The following is a 19053-nucleotide window of genomic DNA, read 5'->3' as shown; positions in this document are numbered from 1 at the left end:
ATAAGGTGGCTATGTTGTTATCATAATTCATAATTGTGGTATAATCACCTCTTGATCAGCGTTTCCAGCCCAGAATTGACCAAGCCAGCTCAGACTCTCTGGGGGTATGCTCACCTTCATGAAGATCCTGTGCGTGGAAACCAATAATAGAACACGAAGTCAGTCACCAGCTGCTGCAAAACGGGAGCTTGGACGAGCTCGCCCATGTAGAATTCCATCTCGCATCTGTTCCGGCTCAGCTCACTGACGACTTCGATCCCAAGAACAGGTGCAAGAATGGACGAGCTCTTGCTCCTCACCTCCACGTCCCGGCACTTTGCTGTCGAATCTAGCCACCGGTATGACGACTGTGGCAAAACTTGAGAGATCTCGCGCACGATCTCGTGGGCTTGAGCTCGAGGGAGGTGACGATTGATGTAGAGCTCTTCTTCTTCTTGCCTGATCAAGCTCCTTGTCGTCCAAATGGTAGCAAAAGGCGAGCATGACTTTGTGGCACTCCTACCTCTGCAAATCCCGGACAACTTTGACATCCAAGATGGCTCCTTTTCTGATGATTGCCGCATTTGGCATCGGGGAGCGAAGCGATGGCGCCTAAATGGAACGTCCCGAGAGGCCAGTCCTGATGTTGAGAAGGAGGGGATGAAAAAACTCTTGGTGTTTACCGTTGCCAAGTCTGCCTCGCCGTGCATAGCCACTTGGAAAAGCAGCATAATCGCAGAAGTAATCTAAACCGTCAAGTTAAGTATTTTTGAGATCGCTATACATTAATTATAATTAATATGCATGGAGTTATATGCACATATATTTATAAAAGATGAAAAGTAAAATAAAAAAAATGAAAAATAGAGCTTGAGGATAGCTCATTAACATAGCTAAATTAATAATTTGGTTTCTATTGTATGAATCCCTTCTCTTGCAGGCTGTGGACTGTGTCTGCAATGTACTCCTCAAAGGGCCTAAACTTGAGCCCCAAATCCTGCAGCCGCCTGGTTGAAATCTTCCACGATTTCACACGCGGAGAATCGTCTTTGGGCCTGGCAAAAAAAACAAAGCAAACGTTTTTAGCACCACAAACAGTGTTATGAAAGCAAAGACAACGAAAACAACGAGAAAGCAAACGAGGAAAGGAAAAAAAAAAAAAAAAACAAACAACAGACGACGTAACCGAATAAACAGCGATCACTCACTTTCGCGGGATTGGATAGTCCGGAAAAAGTTTTGCCATGGCCTCCACAACCTCCCCGCGGTGGAGTATGTTCTCAGCACACAAGTACCTCCCGCAAGCACTAGGCTCCTCGTACACGAGAATGTGTGCCTCGGCCACATCTCTCACGTCGACGTAAGCTTGACAGTGATTCGTGTACACTTTGGTTGCTCCTGCGTGATAAATTCATTCACCGTTAGAACAAACGGTGCGAAATTCTAGCAAGCTACATTGACAGAAGCTTGCCTGTAAGATACTTGAGGATGTGTGTGGTGCTAGCATTCATCGTGCTCTGAAGCAGCGGGCCAAGAACCACTGACGGATTCACAGTCACCATATCCACATGGCTCTGGTTTGCGAACTCCCAGGCAGCCGACTCGGCCAAAGTTTTTGCGAGGCAGTAGCCATTCTGGAAAACTCTCCCTGTTAGTTCACGAAGTAGATGAAAACCAAAACAAGAGAAAACGCCTACTCTTGTGTCCTTGAGATACTGAACGTCGCTCCACATCTCCTCGCTCACGACCTCTTCCACGGGCCTCTTCGGATCCATGTAAACGGACCCCACGGAGGATGTGAGAACGACTCGCTTCACATGGTGCTCCACTGCGGCCTTGAGTATGTTTAAAGTGCCACGAACAGCTGGTTCCTACATAATGCATTCCACCAAAGGCAAATAATGTCAGAGATGGAGGTGGATGTCCTATCATTGTCGTTTTTTATACTAAGCTATGATCGGAAAATGCCAAAGATCTACTTGCTACATACCTGGACAATCCCAAGATCATCAGTGACCGGACAGGCCGTGTGGAAAATTCCTTGACAACCCTTTGTAGCAGCCGAGATACTTTCATAGTCAAGTATGTCCGCTTTCCACAGGCTGAGCCTCTCTTTTGCGCCATCGAAAGCTTTTAAGTGATCGTTCCTCTCATCATCTGGATAAAGGAAAAAAAATAGAGAAAGATCCATGGTAAGAGATAAAAGGTAGAAGAGACATGGAAGTCGAGAAGAATTTACTCGCGTACCGGGATTTCTCACCGTTCCATGGACTGTGTATCCTCTTTCCAGGAGGAGCTTGACGAGCCAAGAAGCCACAAATCCATTGGCGCCGGTCACACAGACAGTGTCCTTGACAGCATCCTTTACGCTCTCAATCGTCATGGAGGCGATCGATTAGCCTAGAGAGGGCGAGTGGAAAGTCTGCGAGGAAATCGAAAGTTTTAGGACACCATTTATGGCGCAATCGATTCCAATCGAATCAATGCTAGAGCGATCATGCCCGGAATGCGAGTGGAATGGCCGAAATATCGTGCCTACCTGCGTGGACGCGCTACCTAGTTCCTGGGCAATCACGGAAGCATTTCTTATGGACGCCGCCGCGATGCGATTCCTCCGCCAAAATGTGTGAGCCGCGACGAGATTTAGCCGCAAAACCGAGGAATTCCTTGGAGAGATCGATCAAATCCAAGATCGATCCAGCGCAAGGCGAGCCCTGGGCGGCCTGGGCTGGGATTCTCGGCCTATAAAAACTAACCCAAAGGTGTTGTTTGCTTACGTGAGGCGCACTTCTCTCTTTTGCCCCTCATCCCTCACCGTCACTGACATCAGTCGTGCCGGTCGACCCCTCAGCCGTGACGGCCACTGGACACGTTTTGATCTGCCGGTCAAAAAAGAACAATTAAACTGCCGGGTTAGGTGAGCTGCCAGTCAAACCGGTCAAAGAAAAACGAAAACGTTTTCTTACCTTTTCCGGCTATCTCCGATGCTATCAGACACGTGACACACAATCTTCCAGGTCAGCAAATAGTGCCACGCTGGCAGAGCTCTAGAGAAAATGTGTGGACCATGATCATCGTCTAGAGCGTTCTCAAATATTCGCGACGTGTCACAATGTCGGTAATATTAGGGCTGGGCTAGGGTTCGTGGGGAGGCAGGGATTGGCGGTGAGAGCTACACATAAATATCGCGGGCAGTGATCGCGAGAATTCGCGAGCTCCAGCTCAATCGGTGGGAATTTCCTCTGCTCTATGGCTGCTGCTTCCACCTCGGGATTGGTCCAGTCGTGTTTCAATGCGGCGCAGCGAGAATCGGCGGCGAATTTAGTGCTCTCTCGATCGACTAGAAGTGTGGTGCGATGCTACCGGAGAGAGGAGCGCGGGTTTAGCTCTTTCCAAGGCTTGCGAGCAACGAATTTGAGCTCCAAGAGGTTTTTGACAAGGCAGCATGGAAGGAATTTTCGCGTTGTTACCCGGTGTGCTGCATCACCAGGGAAAGATGGACGAGTAAGTCTAGCTCTTCCGTTCGTGCTTTAGAACTTACGACGTTTCTATCATTCTTTTGTTTCTTCACTCACAGATTAGCCAGGCCGACTTTACGGACATGGCATGGCAGGCGATTGTCGCGTCCCCGGAAATCGCCAAGGAGAACAAGCAGCAAATCGTCGAGACGGAGCACCTGATGAAAGCTCTCCTAGAACAGAAGAATGGTTTGGCAAGGCGAGTTTTTGGAAAAGTTGGTGTCGACAACACTGGGCTCCTCGAATCTACGGAGAGGTTCATTCAGCGGCAGCCAAAGGTATGTGTTTCTGGTTTTCAGCTGCATTGTTTTGTGAGTCTTACGTGAGCTATGGTTTAGATTGTCGGTGAGACCGGGGGTTCTATGCTTGGGCGAGAGCTGGAAGCACTTCTCGACCGGGCAAGAGGCTTCATGAAAGACATGGGGGACTCCTACGTCTCCATTGAGCACTTGCTCTTGGGGTATTTGCAAGACAAACGATTCGGGCAAGTTCTCTTTAAAGAATACCAGATTACCGCTAAAGCCTTGAGAACTGCAGTTGAATCTATTCGGGGATCGCAGAAAGTCACTGATCAATGTAATGCTTTCTCATATGGTTTCCTAAATTTCTGTACTAAACGTGTGAAGTTCTGGTTTTCAGCACCGGAAGGAAAATACGAGGCTTTGGACAAGTACGGAAAGGACTTGACCGAAATGGCTCGTCAAGGAAAGCTTGACCCTGTGATAGGACGGGATGACGAAATCCGGCGCTGCATCCAGATTCTCTGCAGGAGAACAAAGAACAATCCGGTTTTTATTGGTGAGCCTGGAGTCGGCAAAACAGCCATCGCTGAAGGGTAGGAAGTGTTGTTTATCTTTCGTTGCGTATCTAAAAAACTCGTCAACTTCAGGTTAGCTCAGCGTATTGTACAAGGGGATGTACCCGAAGCTTTGATCGATCGAAAGGTACGGCTTTTGACTTAATGCAGCATAAACTAGATACTAAATCTTCTTTTGACTGGCAGCTTGTTTCTCTTGACATGGGTGCGTTGATAGCCGGCGCTAAGTATCGCGGTGAATTTGAAGACCGGTTGAAAGCGGTCTTGAAGGAGGTGTCTGAGTCTGATGGACGGATCATCCTTTTCATCGACGAGATCCACACAGTTGTTGGCGCAGGTTAGTTGAGAGATTTTAAATTGCTTGTGAGCACATCTAACCGGAGGATATGATTCGTAGGAGCTACAAACGGCGCAATGGATGCCGGGAACCTTCTAAAGCCTATGCTCGGTCGCGGAGAGCTGCGGTGCATTGGTGCCACAACTCTCGACGAGTATCGGAAGTATATTGAAAAAGATCCCGCGCTGGAGCGTCGCTTTCAGCAAGTCTTTGTGGACCAGCCCACGGTTGAGGACACTATCTCGATACTTCGAGGACTGCGCGAGCGCTACGAGCTGCATCATGGCGTGCGCATTTCTGACAGTGCGCTCGTTGCCGCCGCGTTGCTCTCTGACAGATACATCAGCGACAGATTTCTGCCCGACAAAGGTATCAACAGTCCACTTTGATTTTCATATCATGGTCAACTTTTTCTCTGTTTTTTTCACTGCAGCCATCGACCTCGTTGACGAAGCAGCTGCGAAGCTCAAGATGGAAATAACATCCAAACCAACTCATCTCGATGAGATCGACCGCGCCGTTTTGAAGCTGGAGATGGAGAGGCTGTCGCTCAAGAACGACACGGACAAGGCCTCCCGGGACCGGCTGGACAAGCTGAACGTCGAGCTCGAAGCTCTGAAAGAGAAACAGAAAGAAGTCACGCAGCAGTGGGAGCACGAAAAATCCGTCATGCTCAAAATCCAATCCATCAAAGAGGAGGTAGACAGAGTGAACCTTGAGATCCAGCAGGCCGAGCGGGACTACGACTTGAACCGCGCGGCAGAGCTGAAATATGGCAGCCTCATGAGCTTGCAGCGGCAGCTCGAAGTGGCCGAGAAGAACTTGGACGACTACCAAAGCCGAGGAAGTTCCATGCTCCGAGAGGAGGTAACGTCCGACGATATCGCGGAGATCGTCAGCAAGTGGACGGGCATCCCGGTCTCGAAGCTCCTCCAGTCCGAGATGGAGAAGCTGCTACACATCGATGACGAGCTCCACAAGCGCGTCGTTGGACAGGAGCCGGCTGTTCAGGCAGTAGCCGACGCTATCCAGCGCTCGCGAGCCGGGCTGTCCGATCCAAACCGGCCGATCGCGAGCTTCATGTTCATGGGGCCGACTGGAGTCGGAAAGACGGAGCTGGCGAAAGCGCTGGCGGCGTATCTCTTCAACACCGAGGAGGCGCTCATCCGGATCGACATGAGCGAGTACATGGAGAAGCACACTGTGTCTCGGTTGATCGGTGCTCCGCCGGGATACGTTGGGTATGAAGAAGGTGGTCAGCTCAGTGAGGCTGTGAGGAGGCGGCCTTACTCGGTGGTGCTGTTCGACGAGATCGAGAAGGCCCACTCGGACGTGTTTAACATCTTCCTCCAGATTCTCGACGATGGAAGGGTGACGGACTCGCAGGGCCGCAAAGTGAGCTTCAAGAACAGCATCATTATCATGACCTCCAACATCGGCTCGCAGTTCATCCTCAACAGCCTCGAGGCCGGAGAGTCTTATGAACGGATGAAGGATCGCGTGATGGATGTCGCACGCCAAACCTTTCGTCCAGAGTTTCTCAACCGGATCGACGAGTACATCGTGTTTAAGCCGCTGGACCGGGAACAGATCAACAAGATTGTCAAGCTACAGGTAAAGTCGATCACTTTCCATACCTCCTTTTGCGAAGTTTTTAACGTGTTCTTTGTTGATTTTGCCAGCTTGCGAGAGTACAGCATAGACTGAAAGACCGGAAGATCAGCATGACGATCAGTGAATCGGCAGTGGACCTTCTCGGGAAGATGGGCTATGATCCGAGTTTTGGCGCTCGGCCCGTGAAGAGAGTCGTCCAGCACCAAGTGGAGAATCCAATCGCGAAGGGAATTCTCCGCGGGGACTACAAGGAAGACGACACCATACTCGTGGACGCGGAGCTTGTCGCTCCCTCGGAGGACGTTCTCCAGCAAAGGCTCGTTTTTCGAAAGGTGGCTTCCTCCCAGAGCTCCTCTAAACCTTCCCAGCCGGAGGTAGAAGTGTTAGCACCAAATAACTAAGGATACGAGGCACTCTTGTGTCCTGAGAAACGTAGATTTAGCTTCCTCGTTTCGTTTCTTCGTTGCCTTTCTTCAGACTCACGGTACTCAAGAGCTTGTCCGAGAGTTTTACAAGGCACCTATATCACTGTAAACAAGACGTTTGAGAGAAGAATCGTAAATGGAAAACTTTTTAAGTTTGTAATAGTGCCTGGGAATGCTGTTTTAACCAAGCACTGGCAGAACGAAGAACTCGAAGCTCACCACCTACAATGGCCTTTGCGATCTCTTTTCTTGGTTTTTGCAAGACCGCAGAGTCCCGGATTGCCTGGAATGGATTGGAAGATGGTTAGAGTAAGCACCATAAGAAGGAAAAGTGAGACAAGTACCGATGCTGCTTGTTCGTGTTTTTGTATCCTATTGTCAATGACTGTTTGCAGCAGCGTCATTGCTTTGTGCTCCTTGGTCTTATCAATTGATGGCCGGCGAGCAAGACGACCATCAGTATCAGCAGCAAACTTAGCCATTTCGTCTAGCTCTGCGTCGGAAAGCACAGTTAGCTTCTTGGAATATATTTAAGTCTTACAAACCTTCCGACGTTGTTGCACATACAACACGGGCAAAAGCACGTAAAGTCTGTGGAATACCCTTCCCTCTGCCTGCTTTCGACTTTACCTCTCTGTGGAAAATGACACAGTTGTTGCAACATATTTCTAGCTACACGCAAGCGCTTACTGAAGAGAAAACGAACTTCCAGCAGTATCCACACCCTCTCTGGTGACGCAAGTTTGCATGTTGTGCGAGTGTAGAAGCTTAAGTTTGCTGTCACGAAGCGGATCCTTTTCCGAAAGGCTCAACCAGATTCCAGCCTACAGCGGGCGAAATAGCAGTCAGAGAGCTATATTGGTAAAACAATCACAACCTGATCGTGAGGATTGAAGGGAAGAGCAAAACCAAAGTCGAGAGCAAGTGTTGCATTCGAGAGCTGACCATAGCTAATGACCACCTTCCATCACAAACTTTAGTCGTAGTTCAGATCAAGAAAAACTGGTACATACTTGGTCTCCAGTAGCATAGTCCCGATCTGAAACAACCTATAGTTTCATTCTATTGTGAGTCGATTTCCTAACAAGAGAACAAATACCTCTGCACAATGTCTGTCCTCGTCGTACGAAAGCATCGCGCGGCAATTGGCATCATGGTTGAAGAAATCCACAAAAGGAACCTGTCCCCATTTTCAGCACTTCACACAACAGATGGAAGAGAACATACCAAAGCAAGTGATTTAATCGTTTCGATCCCCCAAGCACGAGAGCAAACTGTAATGTAATCAGTGAGGATACGTGAGCAAACGAAAAGTTTAACCTGTTGCATAAGCATGCTTGAACTCCAGCGCTGAAACTCGACTACCAAAAATGTGTGGGCAGAGTAGAAGTGCCTGCAAATGGAAGAGCTCAGCTTGAATATATAAACTGGTTAAAAGAAAAACCAGACATTTTCTGCTGCTGCAAATTCCATTCTCACCACGTCCTTTCTCTGTACAGTTTCGCGATAAACAGGGCTCACTTTTAAGTAAACCAGCTCGTCTTGTGTCCAGAAAATCTGGCCAAATCGACAGGTTGTTAAAGAGAGAGAGAAAAAAAAGCCCAAAAGGTCACTTACAGTGCTATGCATGCTACCGAAAGGAGGTAAGCAACTTATATAAGGAGCCCATGCGGACGTCTGGAAGCAAACGCTTACGCTTTCTGAGAAAAGAAAGAAAAGGAAAGGTTCTTAAACGTAGATACCTCTTTTTTCTTTTGGTGAGCAAGCAAGAAAAGCGCTAGCTTTGCCCATGCACTCACGTCCTTCGACAGTAGCTTCGTTACTTCTTCCGGAAGTTTTTCCGGGGTGATCATCTAACTTCGTAGAAAAGCATCGATGGTGATCTCGCAATGCAAGTCTCAAAGCTTACCAGATCATGTGAAACATGTAACATGCATTCTCCAGTATGTATGGGGCGAGAGGCAAACAATCCTCTGGAAGAACAAAAGAGCTGTCAAAACAATCCTGGAGAGAACATAGAACCCTCACCTTCCATGCGGTGACAATCCAATGCTGAGGCCAGTGTTAGGATCGTGCTCCCCGCGACGCTTGAGCCAGGAAGAAAACTCGCATTGTTCCTTGGTCTAGCCAACGAAAGAAAAAAAACACAGTGAAGCAAGCGTTCGTCTGGAAAGCGATGAATACCTCCGAAGAAGAAGAAGAGTTGGCTCCTCGTCCACCGCTAAGATGAGGAACACATACAATTCGATGGCCACTCCTACCTCCACACACAGCATCCGGAGCTGGGAGGCATAGAATCCGCCGGCGACAGGTAGCCCACATTATGATCTTCCTCTTGATTTTCTTCGCACCATTCTTGCTGCTCTTCCTCAGATCCTCACTCTTCGTGCTTGTAGCTGTGTCGCTCTTTGCCCCAATCGACATAGCAGTAGCATTCACAGCAAAGATTTCTTGCTAGGCGCAGCGAGGAAGCACTGACAATCGACTTGATGACGATGATCGGCTCCTCCAGCTCGTCGCAGCTCCTCCTCCATTTCTTGGCGCTGTGACTATACCCTAAGCGCTATCTGTAATTTCCCGCGCTTAAAGAGGAGGGATTTTAGGGTTCTATCGATGGCTATGGCCTTCGCGACTTCGCTCGGGCGCTCCACGATCTCCATCGGCAGTGCCGCCCCAGCTCCAGCTCCGGCATCGGCGCAGCGCGGCTGCTCGATCCGATGCAAAGGTTTGAGCCTGGAAATCCAGAAATGCAGGTCTTCTGGGCGAGGAATCCAGCCGCGATTGAGCTCTAGGCTTTTGGCCATGGCGGAGGATGAATCGTCCGTGGCCACGGCGGGTGAATCCGCGGCTGAGGTAACGGAAGCGCCGAGCGAATCGCCGGATTCCGGGAAGAACGATGGCGAATCCGGTGACAAAGGCGACGAGGCAGAGGCGGTGAAACCCCGAGTTGTGTATCCCAAAGGCTTCACTCGCTACGAGACCATGGCTGTTCTTCGGCCGGACATCACCGAGGAGCAAAGATTGGCACTCTCGCAACGATACGAAGAGGTAAGCCAAAAAAAAATCATTTTCTTTGGGTTCTAGTTCTTCCAGTATCGATACTTTTTTCTTGAATTCTTTTCGAGCTTTTGCCTCTCTTGCTTGCTTGAATGATCACGAATGGCTTTCACTCACGTTTGTTACTTGTTCTTCGTGAGATTTTTTTACCTTTCTCTCAAAGTTCTATCTTCTCTTGATGCTTGTTCTCTTGCGATTTTTTCTACTCGTTTCTTCTCATTACGCATTGTCACACAGATGATCATCGCTGGTGGTGGAATGGACGTGGAGATCTTCAACAGGGGAATCATGCCGCTAGCTTACGGGATCCTCAAGAAGAACACCCGGGGCGAGAAGAACACGTACGTCGATGGCATCTTCTACATGTTTACCTTCGCAACGAAACCAGGCAGCGTGAAAGAACTCCAAAGAAAGCTCGAGACCGACGACGATATAATCCGGGTCACCACTTTCAAGATCAAGTAGAGGAGAGGAGGTTTTTCCTAGCGGAATATCCTAAGCTTCCAGGTTAAAACTGTCGGAATATGCGCCTGACGGATTCGTGCTCTTGAGTTTTTTCTACCCATGGCGGCTGCTGTGTGGGTGCCGCCGCCGGTCGCGTCTCAGCAGCACAGAGTTTTTTTGCTACATGGGTCTTCTACGAAAAGGTGGGCCGCTTTGATTCAGAAAACATGCTGATTGGAGTCTTGCAGGGATGTGTTCTATAAGCGGAGTGAAAACTTTCGAAGAACAATTTGCTGTGCAATGTTCGGTGCTGGAGAAAGCTCAGGTAATCCTGCAAATCCTGGTCATGTCTTCTTGCTCGATTTCTTTTCCTTGCACTTTTAAGTTATAAAGATTTTTCTTTTTCGTTATGCTGCTTGAGTTCGCGTGACTTTTTGAGAATTTTTTCCTGTTCTTCGCTACGGAACTGATTTACCCCAGGCTCTACACCGATTTTCCCCAGAGTTGACGTGAGAGACCCGTACAAGCGGCTGGGAATCAGCAACGAGGCATCCGAGGAGGAGGTCCGAGCAGCTCGAAACTACTTGCTCAAGCTTTACGGTGCTCATCCCAAGAGCAAGGCCTCGATCGAGTCGGCCTACGACAGAGTCATCTCGGAGAGCTTGAAGAGGTACCGGAGAAAGCCCAAAGTCCTCAAACCTCCTCCAGTGTGGCTCCAGAAGCTGACGGACCGGTTTGATACGCCACCCACGGTCGTCATAGCCGCAAGAGCGTTTGCTTTCTTCGTTTTGGGAGTCTGGAGCGTTTTGGAGGCGGCAGCCACAGGTCCAAGCTTCCAGGTAAAGAGGTTTTCACGCTTTTGTTTCTTTCTTCGTTTCGAGCATCGCAGACTAAGTTTACGCTATTATTTTTGACAGGTGATACTTAGTCTCGGTGCTTGTATCTATTTCTTGAAGAAGAGATTCAAAGTTTTGTGGAAAGCTTCGTTAATCGGGTAAGAACTTTGCTTTCTAAATCTTTTGGATCCGAAGCTTGGAAGCTTACTCTTTGTTTTTTCTTCCAGAGTTGCAGCATTTCTATTCGCCTGGGTGTTTGGCTCTTTCCTTGTTCCTTTGATTCCATTTCCCGGCTCTTGGAACATAGAACTGGCAACTTCGCTGATATCATACATAGTTCTCTGGATGTCATGCACTTTCCTCAAGTAAAGGTACCATCTTGAAAAAAATTGTGTTGATGTTTTTTTGTTGATGTTTTAATGCAAATATTCTAATGGTTTTGTCAAGAGTGAAGTTGCGTATTAGTTTAAGTTTAATTAATGCTCGCGTCCACATCACTAATCAGCTTGACTTTCAAAGCTTTTACTGGCCAGAAATTTCAAGTTGAAGGGTATGGCGGGAAAGCCATCTCAACGGCCAAGATTTCTGCCACGTGCCCGGCCAGGATCTGAAATAAAGTGCAAGGCTACTATGACATGCTCCACAAATCACGCCACGTCGGCACAATTTTTTTTCTAGGGATAGGGTTTTTGATTTTCAGGGGGAGGGGGATGAAGAAGCGCCTTGCGCGATCGATCGACATGATTTGAGAATGGTAAGCGCTTCCTCCTTCGCGCGCAGCGATCGTTTCTAGCTTGCATTCTCGATGCCTGTGGTAATCGTCCTGGGATCGTGCCGCAGCGATAGGGGTCTATAGTGGGAATTTCGCAGGGAAAATCTCATCGGATGCCTCAGCAGTGATTTTCTCTTTCTCTCTCGCTCTCTGACGAGATTTCCACCAATGGCGCAGGCTACCGTTGGCAATCTTACCGTTGGCTCTCCTGTGTGGGCTGAGGATCCTCAGCTCGCCTGGATCGAAGCTGAGGTTGTCAAAATTTCTGGAAACAATGTCACGGTTTGTACGAAGAAGGGGAAAACTGTGAGTACTACTAAAACTTCTCCACTTCCTAGCTAGTCTCTTAACATTGGTTTTTTCACTCGTAGTTTACGACAGTGGTGTCCAAGCTACATTCCAGGGACACCGATGCACAACCCGGAGGAGTGGATGATATGACGAAGCTGTCATATCTGCATGAGCCTGGAGTTTTATACAACCTTTGTAGCAGATATGCGTTGGACGAAATCTACGTAAGCCTGGATCACTGATTGGATTCCTCGTACTTATTCATGTTTTGGTCAGACTTACACCGGGAGCATCCTGATAGCTGTGAATCCTTTTGCGAGGCTGCCACACCTCTATAATGCCCATATGATGGAGCAGTATAGAGGTGCTCCGCTTGGGGAGCTCAGCCCTCATGTATTTGCTGTCGCCGACTCCGCTTATAGGTACCTCTTGTTTCTTTGTCTTCCTGGGTTTAATGGACTCATTTGTTCCATTTTAGAACAATGGTCAATGAAAAAATTTGCCAGTCTATTCTGGTAAGTGGAGAGTCTGGAGCGGGGAAGACTGAAACGACTAAACTGATTATGCAATACCTTGCATACATGGGAGGTCGTTCTACATCTGACGCACGAACTGTGGAACAACAAGTACTAGAGGTAAAGGACTACGTTGGAAGTACTTAAAATGAGACTGACATGTGGTATTTTGTGCAGTCGAATCCCCTTTTAGAAGCATTCGGCAATGCAAAAACTGTCAGAAATGATAATTCAAGGTTTTCTTTTCTTTATTATTGAATACACAGCCGGTGTTAAGATGGTTTTTTTTGGCAGTCGTTTTGGAAAGTTTGTTGATATTCAATTCGATCAAAGTGGAAGAATTTCTGGCGCAGCTATAAGGACGTATTTGCTCGAAAGGTCCCGCGTCGTGCAAATATCAGATCCCGAGCGTAATTACCATTGCTTTTACCAGCTGTGCGCATCCCCAGAGGTGTGTTCTATCGTGTACGCCTCGCCTCCTTTAACGTTTGATCTGTGCAGGATGCTGAAAGATACAAGCTCGGTGATCCACAACAGTTTCACTATCTAAATCAAAGCAAATGTTTCGAGTTAACGGGCATAAGCAACAGCAGAGAGTACGCAAACACGAGAAGGGCGATGGATATCGTTGGCATAAGCCCCGAAGAGCAGGTGCGAAATATTTTTGTCGACCAATATCGACGTGTCTATGTTTCGTTTCTTACAGGAAGCTATATTTCGGGTGGTAGCGGCGATTCTGCACTTGGGAAATATTGATTTTGTTTCTGGAAAAGATTCTGATTGCTCCGTTCTAGAAAATTCGAAGTCCAGATTTCATTTAGAGACAGCGGCAGAGTTACTCAAGTAGGTATTTGTTTGTTAATTTTTGTGTCTTGAACGTGGTTGAGTCTTTAGGTGTGATCCAAAAGGTCTTCAAGATGCTCTCTGCTTTCGGGCGATTGTCACGCGGGATGAAATAATTACCGTAGCTCTTGATCCTGCAGCTGCAACTGTTAATCGCGATACGCTGGCAAAAACACTTTATTCTCGTCTTTTTGACTGGTACGAAGATACCTCTTGTTTCTTTTCTGTTTTCTCTCACCATTCTTTATGTAAATCAGGCTGGTCGAAAAAATCAACAAATCCATTGGACAAGATCCCGAATCCGAGACTGTTATCGGAGTGCTTGATATTTATGGATTTGAGACTTTTAGAAGCAACAGGTATTTTTCTGGCCTTAAGTATGAATTTGGAAGGTGATTGTTGTTGTAAATAGCTTTGAACAGTTTTGTATAAACTTTGCCAATGAAAAGCTTCAGCAACACTTCAACCAGGTAACCCGTTGTTCTGTATGTTCTCTATTCCAACATATATCTCTGCAGCACGTATTCAAGATGGAACAAGACGAGTATACAAAAGAAGCTATCGACTGGAGCTACATTGAGTTTATTGATAATCAGGACGTTTTAGATCTTATCGAAAAGGTTTGTTGTTTTATTTTGCATATTGTCTGAGTTGAAACACTTATCCTGGCAGAAGCCGTTGGGTATCATCGCCCTTCTTGACGAGGCTTGCATGTTCCCGAAGTCCACGCACGAAACTTTTGCGACCAAGTTGTTCCAGGCATTCAAACACCATGTCAGATTCAGTCAACCAAAGCGGGCCCGAACAGATTTTACCATCGCTCATTATGCTGGAGAGGTAATTTGTTATTGTTATTGTACAAGTCCTACACATTTATTTACCAGGTCACTTACCAAACGGAGTATTTTCTGGATAAAAATAAGGACTATGTTGTTGCAGAGCATCAAGCCATTCTTGGATCCTCTACTTGCGGCTTTGTCTCTGGGCTTTTCCCAATCCCGTCAGAAGAATTTCTGAAGTCCTCGTACAAATTTTCTTCTATTGGTACTGGTTTCAAGGTGACTGAGAAATTTTATATTTCTGATGATTAACCATGACACTATAGCACCAACTGCAACAACTTATGGAAACATTGAGCACCACGCAACCGCATTACATTCGGTGTGTTAAACCCAACTCTCTCAACAAGCCGGGAATGTTTGAAAAATCAAACGTTCTTCAACAACTGCGCTGTGGGGTATGCATATCCTCGCGTCCTGCTACTGTAATAACGAGTGTGTCTTGGTGCAGGGTGTGCTTGAAGCTGTTCGAATTAGCTGTGCTGGATATCCAACCAGGCGGCCCTTTGACCAGTTCCTTGATCGTTTTGGTTTCCTTGCTCCCGAATTCCTTGATGGACGGTAATAACTTTGGAAATTTGACAAAATCTTACTAGTGTTTGTTTTCTTTAAGGTATGACGAGAGAAAAGCAACCGAAAAACTACTTCAGAAGCTGAACCTTGATAGCTACCAGGTAATAAACACTCACTTCAAAAACTCATTTGGCATTTTGTTCTCCACAGATTGGGAAAACAAAAGTTTTTCTAAGAGCTGGTCAAATGGCAGAGCTTGATGCTAGAAGAACACAAATCCTTAACAGCGCTGCAAAACTCATCCAGCGCAAATTTCGCACTTACTGTGCGCGGAAAAACTTTTTAAAAATGCGGAATGCTACAACTTGTATACAAGCGTACTGGCGAGGTACCTGCTGTTTCTATAAGATGTTCGTGCTGGTCCGACGCTTATTTTTTAGGCAGGCTCGCACGCAAAAAATACGAATCACTGCGACGAGAGTCCGCTGCAGTATGTCTGCAGAAGTATGTTCGTGGCTTACAGTCTCGGAAGGAATTCAAGCAAGCAAGGAATTCTGCTGTTCGTATTCAATCTGGTTTTCGCGGTATGTCTGCCCGGAGGCGCTACAGATCACAGAGGAAAACCAATGCCGCCACGCTTATACAGGTCGGGATAATTTGGTTTTCCTCTTTAAATGGCGTAAAACTTTTGAGTTTCAGTCACACTGGCGAGCATATAGAAATCGGCGCGACTATGTACAATTACGAAAGGCAGCAACGGCTATTCAGTCCCAGTGGAAAGGTCGTATGGCAAGAAGGGAGCTTAAAAGGCTGAGAATCGTAAGTTCACTTGTTATACTTATGGTATCTGATGTTGTGTTCATGTAAGGCTGCGAGGGAAACTGGAGCTTTGCAAGCGGCCAAAACGAAGCTTGAAAAACGATGCGAAGATCTGACATGGCGTCTTCAATTAGAAAAGCGGATGCGGGTATTTGTGTTTTTATTGTAGCTGGTTTTACTCGGCTGATATTTATCTATTTTGCAGGTTGATGTGGAGGAGTCGAAAGAGATTGAGATTGCAAAACTACAGGCTCTTGTACAAGACCTTCAAAAGCAAGCTGAAACTGCAAACACATCGCTTGTAACTGAACGAGCGCAGCACAGGAAGGCGATTGAAGGTGCTGTTAGCGCTGCTAAGCAGTCACTCACTGTGCAAGCTAGTCATGAGAGCAGGCTTCAGCAACTTTTGGCTGAAAATACACGTCTTCAGGTGAGGTAGTTCATTTGTATTTTACAAGGATATGATGTTTTGGCTCTTAGGCGATGGTTAACGCTTTTCAAACGCGAGCAAATGAGACTGAACATCTTCTTTCAACCAGCAAGAAACAGAACCAGGAAATCATGCGAAAGCTTGAGTTAAAGATTGAGCACTTGCAAGAGTCCTTGCAGAGGTACAAACATAATGCCAGCCGCTTGATACTGACTCTTTTACAGGTCTGAAGAGAGACTGTCAAATTTGGAGTCCGAGAATCAAGTGCTTCGGCAGCAAGCGCTCGCTATATCCCCAACAAATAACTTAAAGACTCCCATTTTCCAAGTGAGTTGGTTACAAGTTTGTGTCCGACGATAGTTTTCTTTTTTCCAGAGAATTCCAGACAGTTACCACCTTTCCAATGGTGATTATCGAAGCCCATCGGTATGATAGTATGAATCGCAGCTATTTCTTCTTAACACCTCAGCTGGCCAGGATTCTATTTCCCCGGATTCGCAGATGGATCACAAAAGGCAAAAACAGCTTATTGATCGGCAACAGGTTGGTAGCTGACTTCGAGACGTATTTGCTAATCTCTTGTTGTGCATACAGGAGAACCAAGAGGCGCTTCTCCAGGTCGTGATGCAGGACGTTGGGTTTAGCCAGGACAGGCCTGTAGCAGCATTCATAATCTACAGGTGCCTTCTTCATTGGCGATCGTTTGAAGCAGAACGAACCAGTGTGTTTGATCGGATAATTCAAACAGTTGGATCTGCCATTGAAGTATGTTCAGTCAAACATTTCGAATGCTTTTCACTGACGCTGATCATGCAGGCCCAGGAAAACAACGACATATTAGCCTACTGGCTTTCAAATACGGCAATGCTCCTGTTTTTGCTACAACGCACACTCAGGGCCAGCGTTGCAGGAAATATCATGGGTTCACAACGCCGTCGATCATCAGTCACCTTGTTTGGCAGAATGACACAGGTGCTATCTGTCAGGCGAAAATGTTTTGATAAATCGACTTGTTTTGATCAGGGTTTCAGATCACCATCCAGTGGTATGGCACCTCATGGGAATGGTACATATCACGGAGGATTAGAAGCGGCAAGGCAAGTTGAAGCCAAATATCCGGCTCTCCTTTTTAAGCAGCAACTCACTGCATATGTCGAGAAAATATATGGAATTCTGCGTGACAACCTCAAGAAAGAAGTGACGCCATTGCTTGGATTATGCATCCAGGTGAGTTGTAGTTCTGGATATCGCTTTTTAACATGTCTAGCTTGACAGGCTCCAAGGTCAAGGACAAGCTTTGGGAAAGCAGGAAGGTTCTCACCGAACTCCAGCATCACTGGACTACAACCATTGAGCCACTGGCATGGCATTATCAACAGCCTCACGAATCTCTTAAATACTTTGAAAGGGAACTATGTAAGTTTGTGTTGTGGAGTCTTGTTGTTTTACTTGGTAGATTTTCTTTTCAGGTGCCTTCGTTCTTGACTCGCAAGCTTTTCAAGCAAATATTTTCCTTCATCAATGTTCAGCTTTTCAACAGGTGTGTACAATTCACTGTACCGGCTTTCCAAGTAAAACGTTCGTTATTTTCGCAGTCTTCTTTTGCGACGGGAGTGCTGCTCTTTTAGCAATGGCGAGTATGTGAAAGCTGGCCTGGCCGAGTTGGAACAATGGATCTGTGGCGCTTCTGAGGAGGTAAATGTATTCCAAAGCTGACGCTTCTAAACTGAAATGGGGGAAGAAAATAGTTCGCAGGTTCTTCCTGGGACGAGCTCAAGTACATTCGACAAGCAGTTGGTTTTCTGGTAAGCTTTTCCCCTGCTTTCCTTTTTTACTCGTTCCTTTCTCTGCACAGGTGATCCACCAAAAGCCAAAGAAATCACTCGATGAAATTATGCACGACCTTTGCCCGGTAAGCAAGCCAAGTTTTTTGCGTTCTTTCCCTTTTGTCAACCGTGCTCTCTTTTCTCGTACAGGTTCTGAGCGTGCAACAATTGTATCGTATTAGTACTATGTATTGGGACGATAAGTATGGAACACACAGTGTATCACCAGAGGTAACACAAAGAAAAAGGAACGATGCTTCCACTCACAATGTTTCCACAGGTGATTGCAAATATGCGAGCGCTAATGACCGAAGACTCCCATCACTCAGTGAGGAGCAATTCATTTCTTCTAGACGACGATTCAAGGTAAGAAAGAGGCTGCATACCAGTAGAACTCCTCAGCTTTGGTTGTTTCCTTGGTGCTAGTATTCCTTTCTCCGTGGACGATATTTCTCAATCGATGCGGGAGGTGGACTTGTCCGACATGGATTTCCCTCCCATGTTGCGGGAGAATCCCGCATTCCACTTCTTGCAACCTCAAGCTGACTGACAACTTGATGGATCAACCGTGTGACAACTGAACTCTTCTGCGACATGCTTCTTTTTTTTCTTCTGTGTAAACTTAATCTGGCAAGTTTAGAAAAATCATAGAGAGCTTTTCCAATCTGAAACATTGTTTAGAATGGCGTGTAAAGAAGAAAAGAAACTTTGCCCAAGCCTGTGACATCTTGGGCTTCCTCAATCCACGTTAAATCACATGCATGGTAAAACGATTTTAAACCCTTGCAAGCATGAAAGCCTAAAGTTAGAGTAGAAAAGTGGTCGTTGCGCTTTTGAAAGCAGACACAAAACCCTTGCAAGCATGAAAGCAAGCAAGAAAGTAAATATGAAAAAGAAGACACAAAACCCTTGCAAGCATGAAAGCCTAAAGTTAGAGTAGAAAAGTGGTTGTTGTGCTTTTATAGAAAAGTGATTCATTATATTGTTTAATCAAAATTTACCCAACACAGATATTTTAGTTTAAATCAACATTATTGAGCAAGTTTGCAGCGATTCCACGGACCCACTCAAAGTCATGGCGCACAGCAGCATCATCCGGATGATTAATCACGAAGGACAGCCACTCCCTCGTGCACTCGCCAAGGGATTCAGGAATGGTGACCCGGTCGGGAATGCGC

General features: G+C 46.7%; 6 protein-coding genes across 7 annotated transcripts; 4 read left to right on the top strand and 2 right to left on the bottom strand.

Annotated features, from left to right (window-relative positions):
- Nucleotides 1-804: 804 nt before the first annotated feature.
- LOC9628764 (cinnamoyl-CoA reductase 1) lies at nt 805-2768 on the bottom strand. Its single transcript, XM_002974863.2, has 7 exons — nt 2519-2768; nt 2227-2401; nt 1970-2136; nt 1677-1850; nt 1451-1613; nt 1188-1377; nt 805-1034 (listed from the first exon to the last, which is right to left on the bottom strand). The coding sequence occupies exons 2-7, from the start codon at nt 2360-2362 to the stop codon at nt 893-895; spliced, it is 972 nt and encodes a 323-aa protein (XP_002974909.1). The 5' UTR covers nt 2363-2401; nt 2519-2768; the 3' UTR covers nt 805-892.
- Nucleotides 2769-3094: 326 nt separating this feature from the next.
- LOC9637705 (chaperone protein ClpB3, chloroplastic) lies at nt 3095-6845 on the top strand. Its single transcript, XM_002975049.2, has 9 exons — nt 3095-3483; nt 3557-3775; nt 3836-4073; nt 4137-4332; nt 4387-4441; nt 4501-4651; nt 4712-5020; nt 5085-6265; nt 6334-6845. The coding sequence occupies exons 1-9, from the start codon at nt 3229-3231 to the stop codon at nt 6664-6666; spliced, it is 2937 nt and encodes a 978-aa protein (XP_002975095.2). The 5' UTR covers nt 3095-3228; the 3' UTR covers nt 6667-6845.
- On the bottom strand, nt 6815-9121 carry LOC9628763 (fructose-bisphosphate aldolase-lysine N-methyltransferase, chloroplastic). The gene is made up of 15 exons (XM_024679878.1): nt 8875-9121; nt 8719-8813; nt 8600-8663; nt 8433-8543; nt 8308-8367; nt 8140-8247; nt 8011-8083; nt 7918-7964; nt 7790-7870; nt 7704-7739; nt 7568-7651; nt 7381-7514; nt 7236-7324; nt 7035-7183; nt 6815-6973 (listed from the first exon to the last, which is right to left on the bottom strand). The coding sequence occupies exons 1-15, from the start codon at nt 9112-9114 to the stop codon at nt 6839-6841; spliced, it is 1506 nt and encodes a 501-aa protein (XP_024535646.1). The 5' UTR covers nt 9115-9121; the 3' UTR covers nt 6815-6838.
- Nucleotides 9122-9239: 118 nt separating this feature from the next.
- LOC9628762 (30S ribosomal protein S6 alpha, chloroplastic) lies at nt 9240-10293 on the top strand. The gene is made up of 2 exons (XM_002975048.3): nt 9240-9738; nt 9985-10293. The coding sequence occupies exons 1-2, from the start codon at nt 9304-9306 to the stop codon at nt 10210-10212; spliced, it is 663 nt and encodes a 220-aa protein (XP_002975094.2). The 5' UTR covers nt 9240-9303; the 3' UTR covers nt 10213-10293.
- LOC9628761 (protein CHAPERONE-LIKE PROTEIN OF POR1, chloroplastic) lies at nt 10289-11473 on the top strand. The gene is made up of 5 exons (XM_002975047.2): nt 10289-10394; nt 10440-10516; nt 10672-11030; nt 11109-11185; nt 11255-11473. The coding sequence occupies exons 1-5, from the start codon at nt 10312-10314 to the stop codon at nt 11394-11396; spliced, it is 738 nt and encodes a 245-aa protein (XP_002975093.1). The 5' UTR covers nt 10289-10311; the 3' UTR covers nt 11397-11473.
- A 247-nt stretch (nt 11474-11720) lies between these two features.
- LOC9637704 (myosin-9) lies at nt 11721-18617 on the top strand. Of its 2 annotated transcripts, none has more exons than XM_024680021.1 (37): nt 11721-11781; nt 11868-12105; nt 12171-12314; nt 12367-12512; nt 12569-12725; nt 12783-12841; nt 12900-13056; nt 13107-13256; nt 13312-13448; nt 13500-13646; nt 13706-13807; nt 13861-13918; nt 13967-14068; nt 14121-14285; nt 14333-14506; nt 14554-14685; nt 14739-14848; nt 14901-14961; nt 15011-15188; nt 15241-15446; nt 15500-15619; nt 15669-15767; nt 15825-16049; nt 16100-16230; nt 16274-16376; nt 16425-16475; nt 16527-16592; nt 16644-16814; nt 16866-17021; nt 17073-17276; nt 17325-17465; nt 17519-17589; nt 17645-17744; nt 17798-17854; nt 17905-17961; nt 18026-18106; nt 18156-18245. In XM_024680021.1, exons 2-37 carry the CDS (start codon nt 11968-11970, stop codon nt 18243-18245), a joined length of 4446 nt encoding a protein of 1481 aa, XP_024535789.1. In that variant the 5' UTR covers nt 11721-11781; nt 11868-11967. The 2 variants fall into 2 exon arrangements, with proteins under 2 accessions (XP_024535789.1, XP_002975092.1); XM_002975046.2 differs by lacking the exon at nt 11721-11781 and adding an exon at nt 18302-18617 and having other exon boundaries at nt 11802-12105; nt 18156-18241.
- Nucleotides 18618-19053: the final 436 nt, after the last annotated feature.

Source organism: Selaginella moellendorffii, unplaced genomic scaffold (genome assembly GCF_000143415.4).
Source record: "Selaginella moellendorffii unplaced genomic scaffold, v1.0 SELMOscaffold_26, whole genome shotgun sequence".
In the NCBI taxonomy this organism is placed as follows: domain Eukaryota; kingdom Viridiplantae; phylum Streptophyta; class Lycopodiopsida; order Selaginellales; family Selaginellaceae; genus Selaginella; species Selaginella moellendorffii.
The sequence above is the reverse complement of the archived record's forward strand: the minus strand, read 5'-3'. Positions and strand labels throughout refer to the sequence as shown.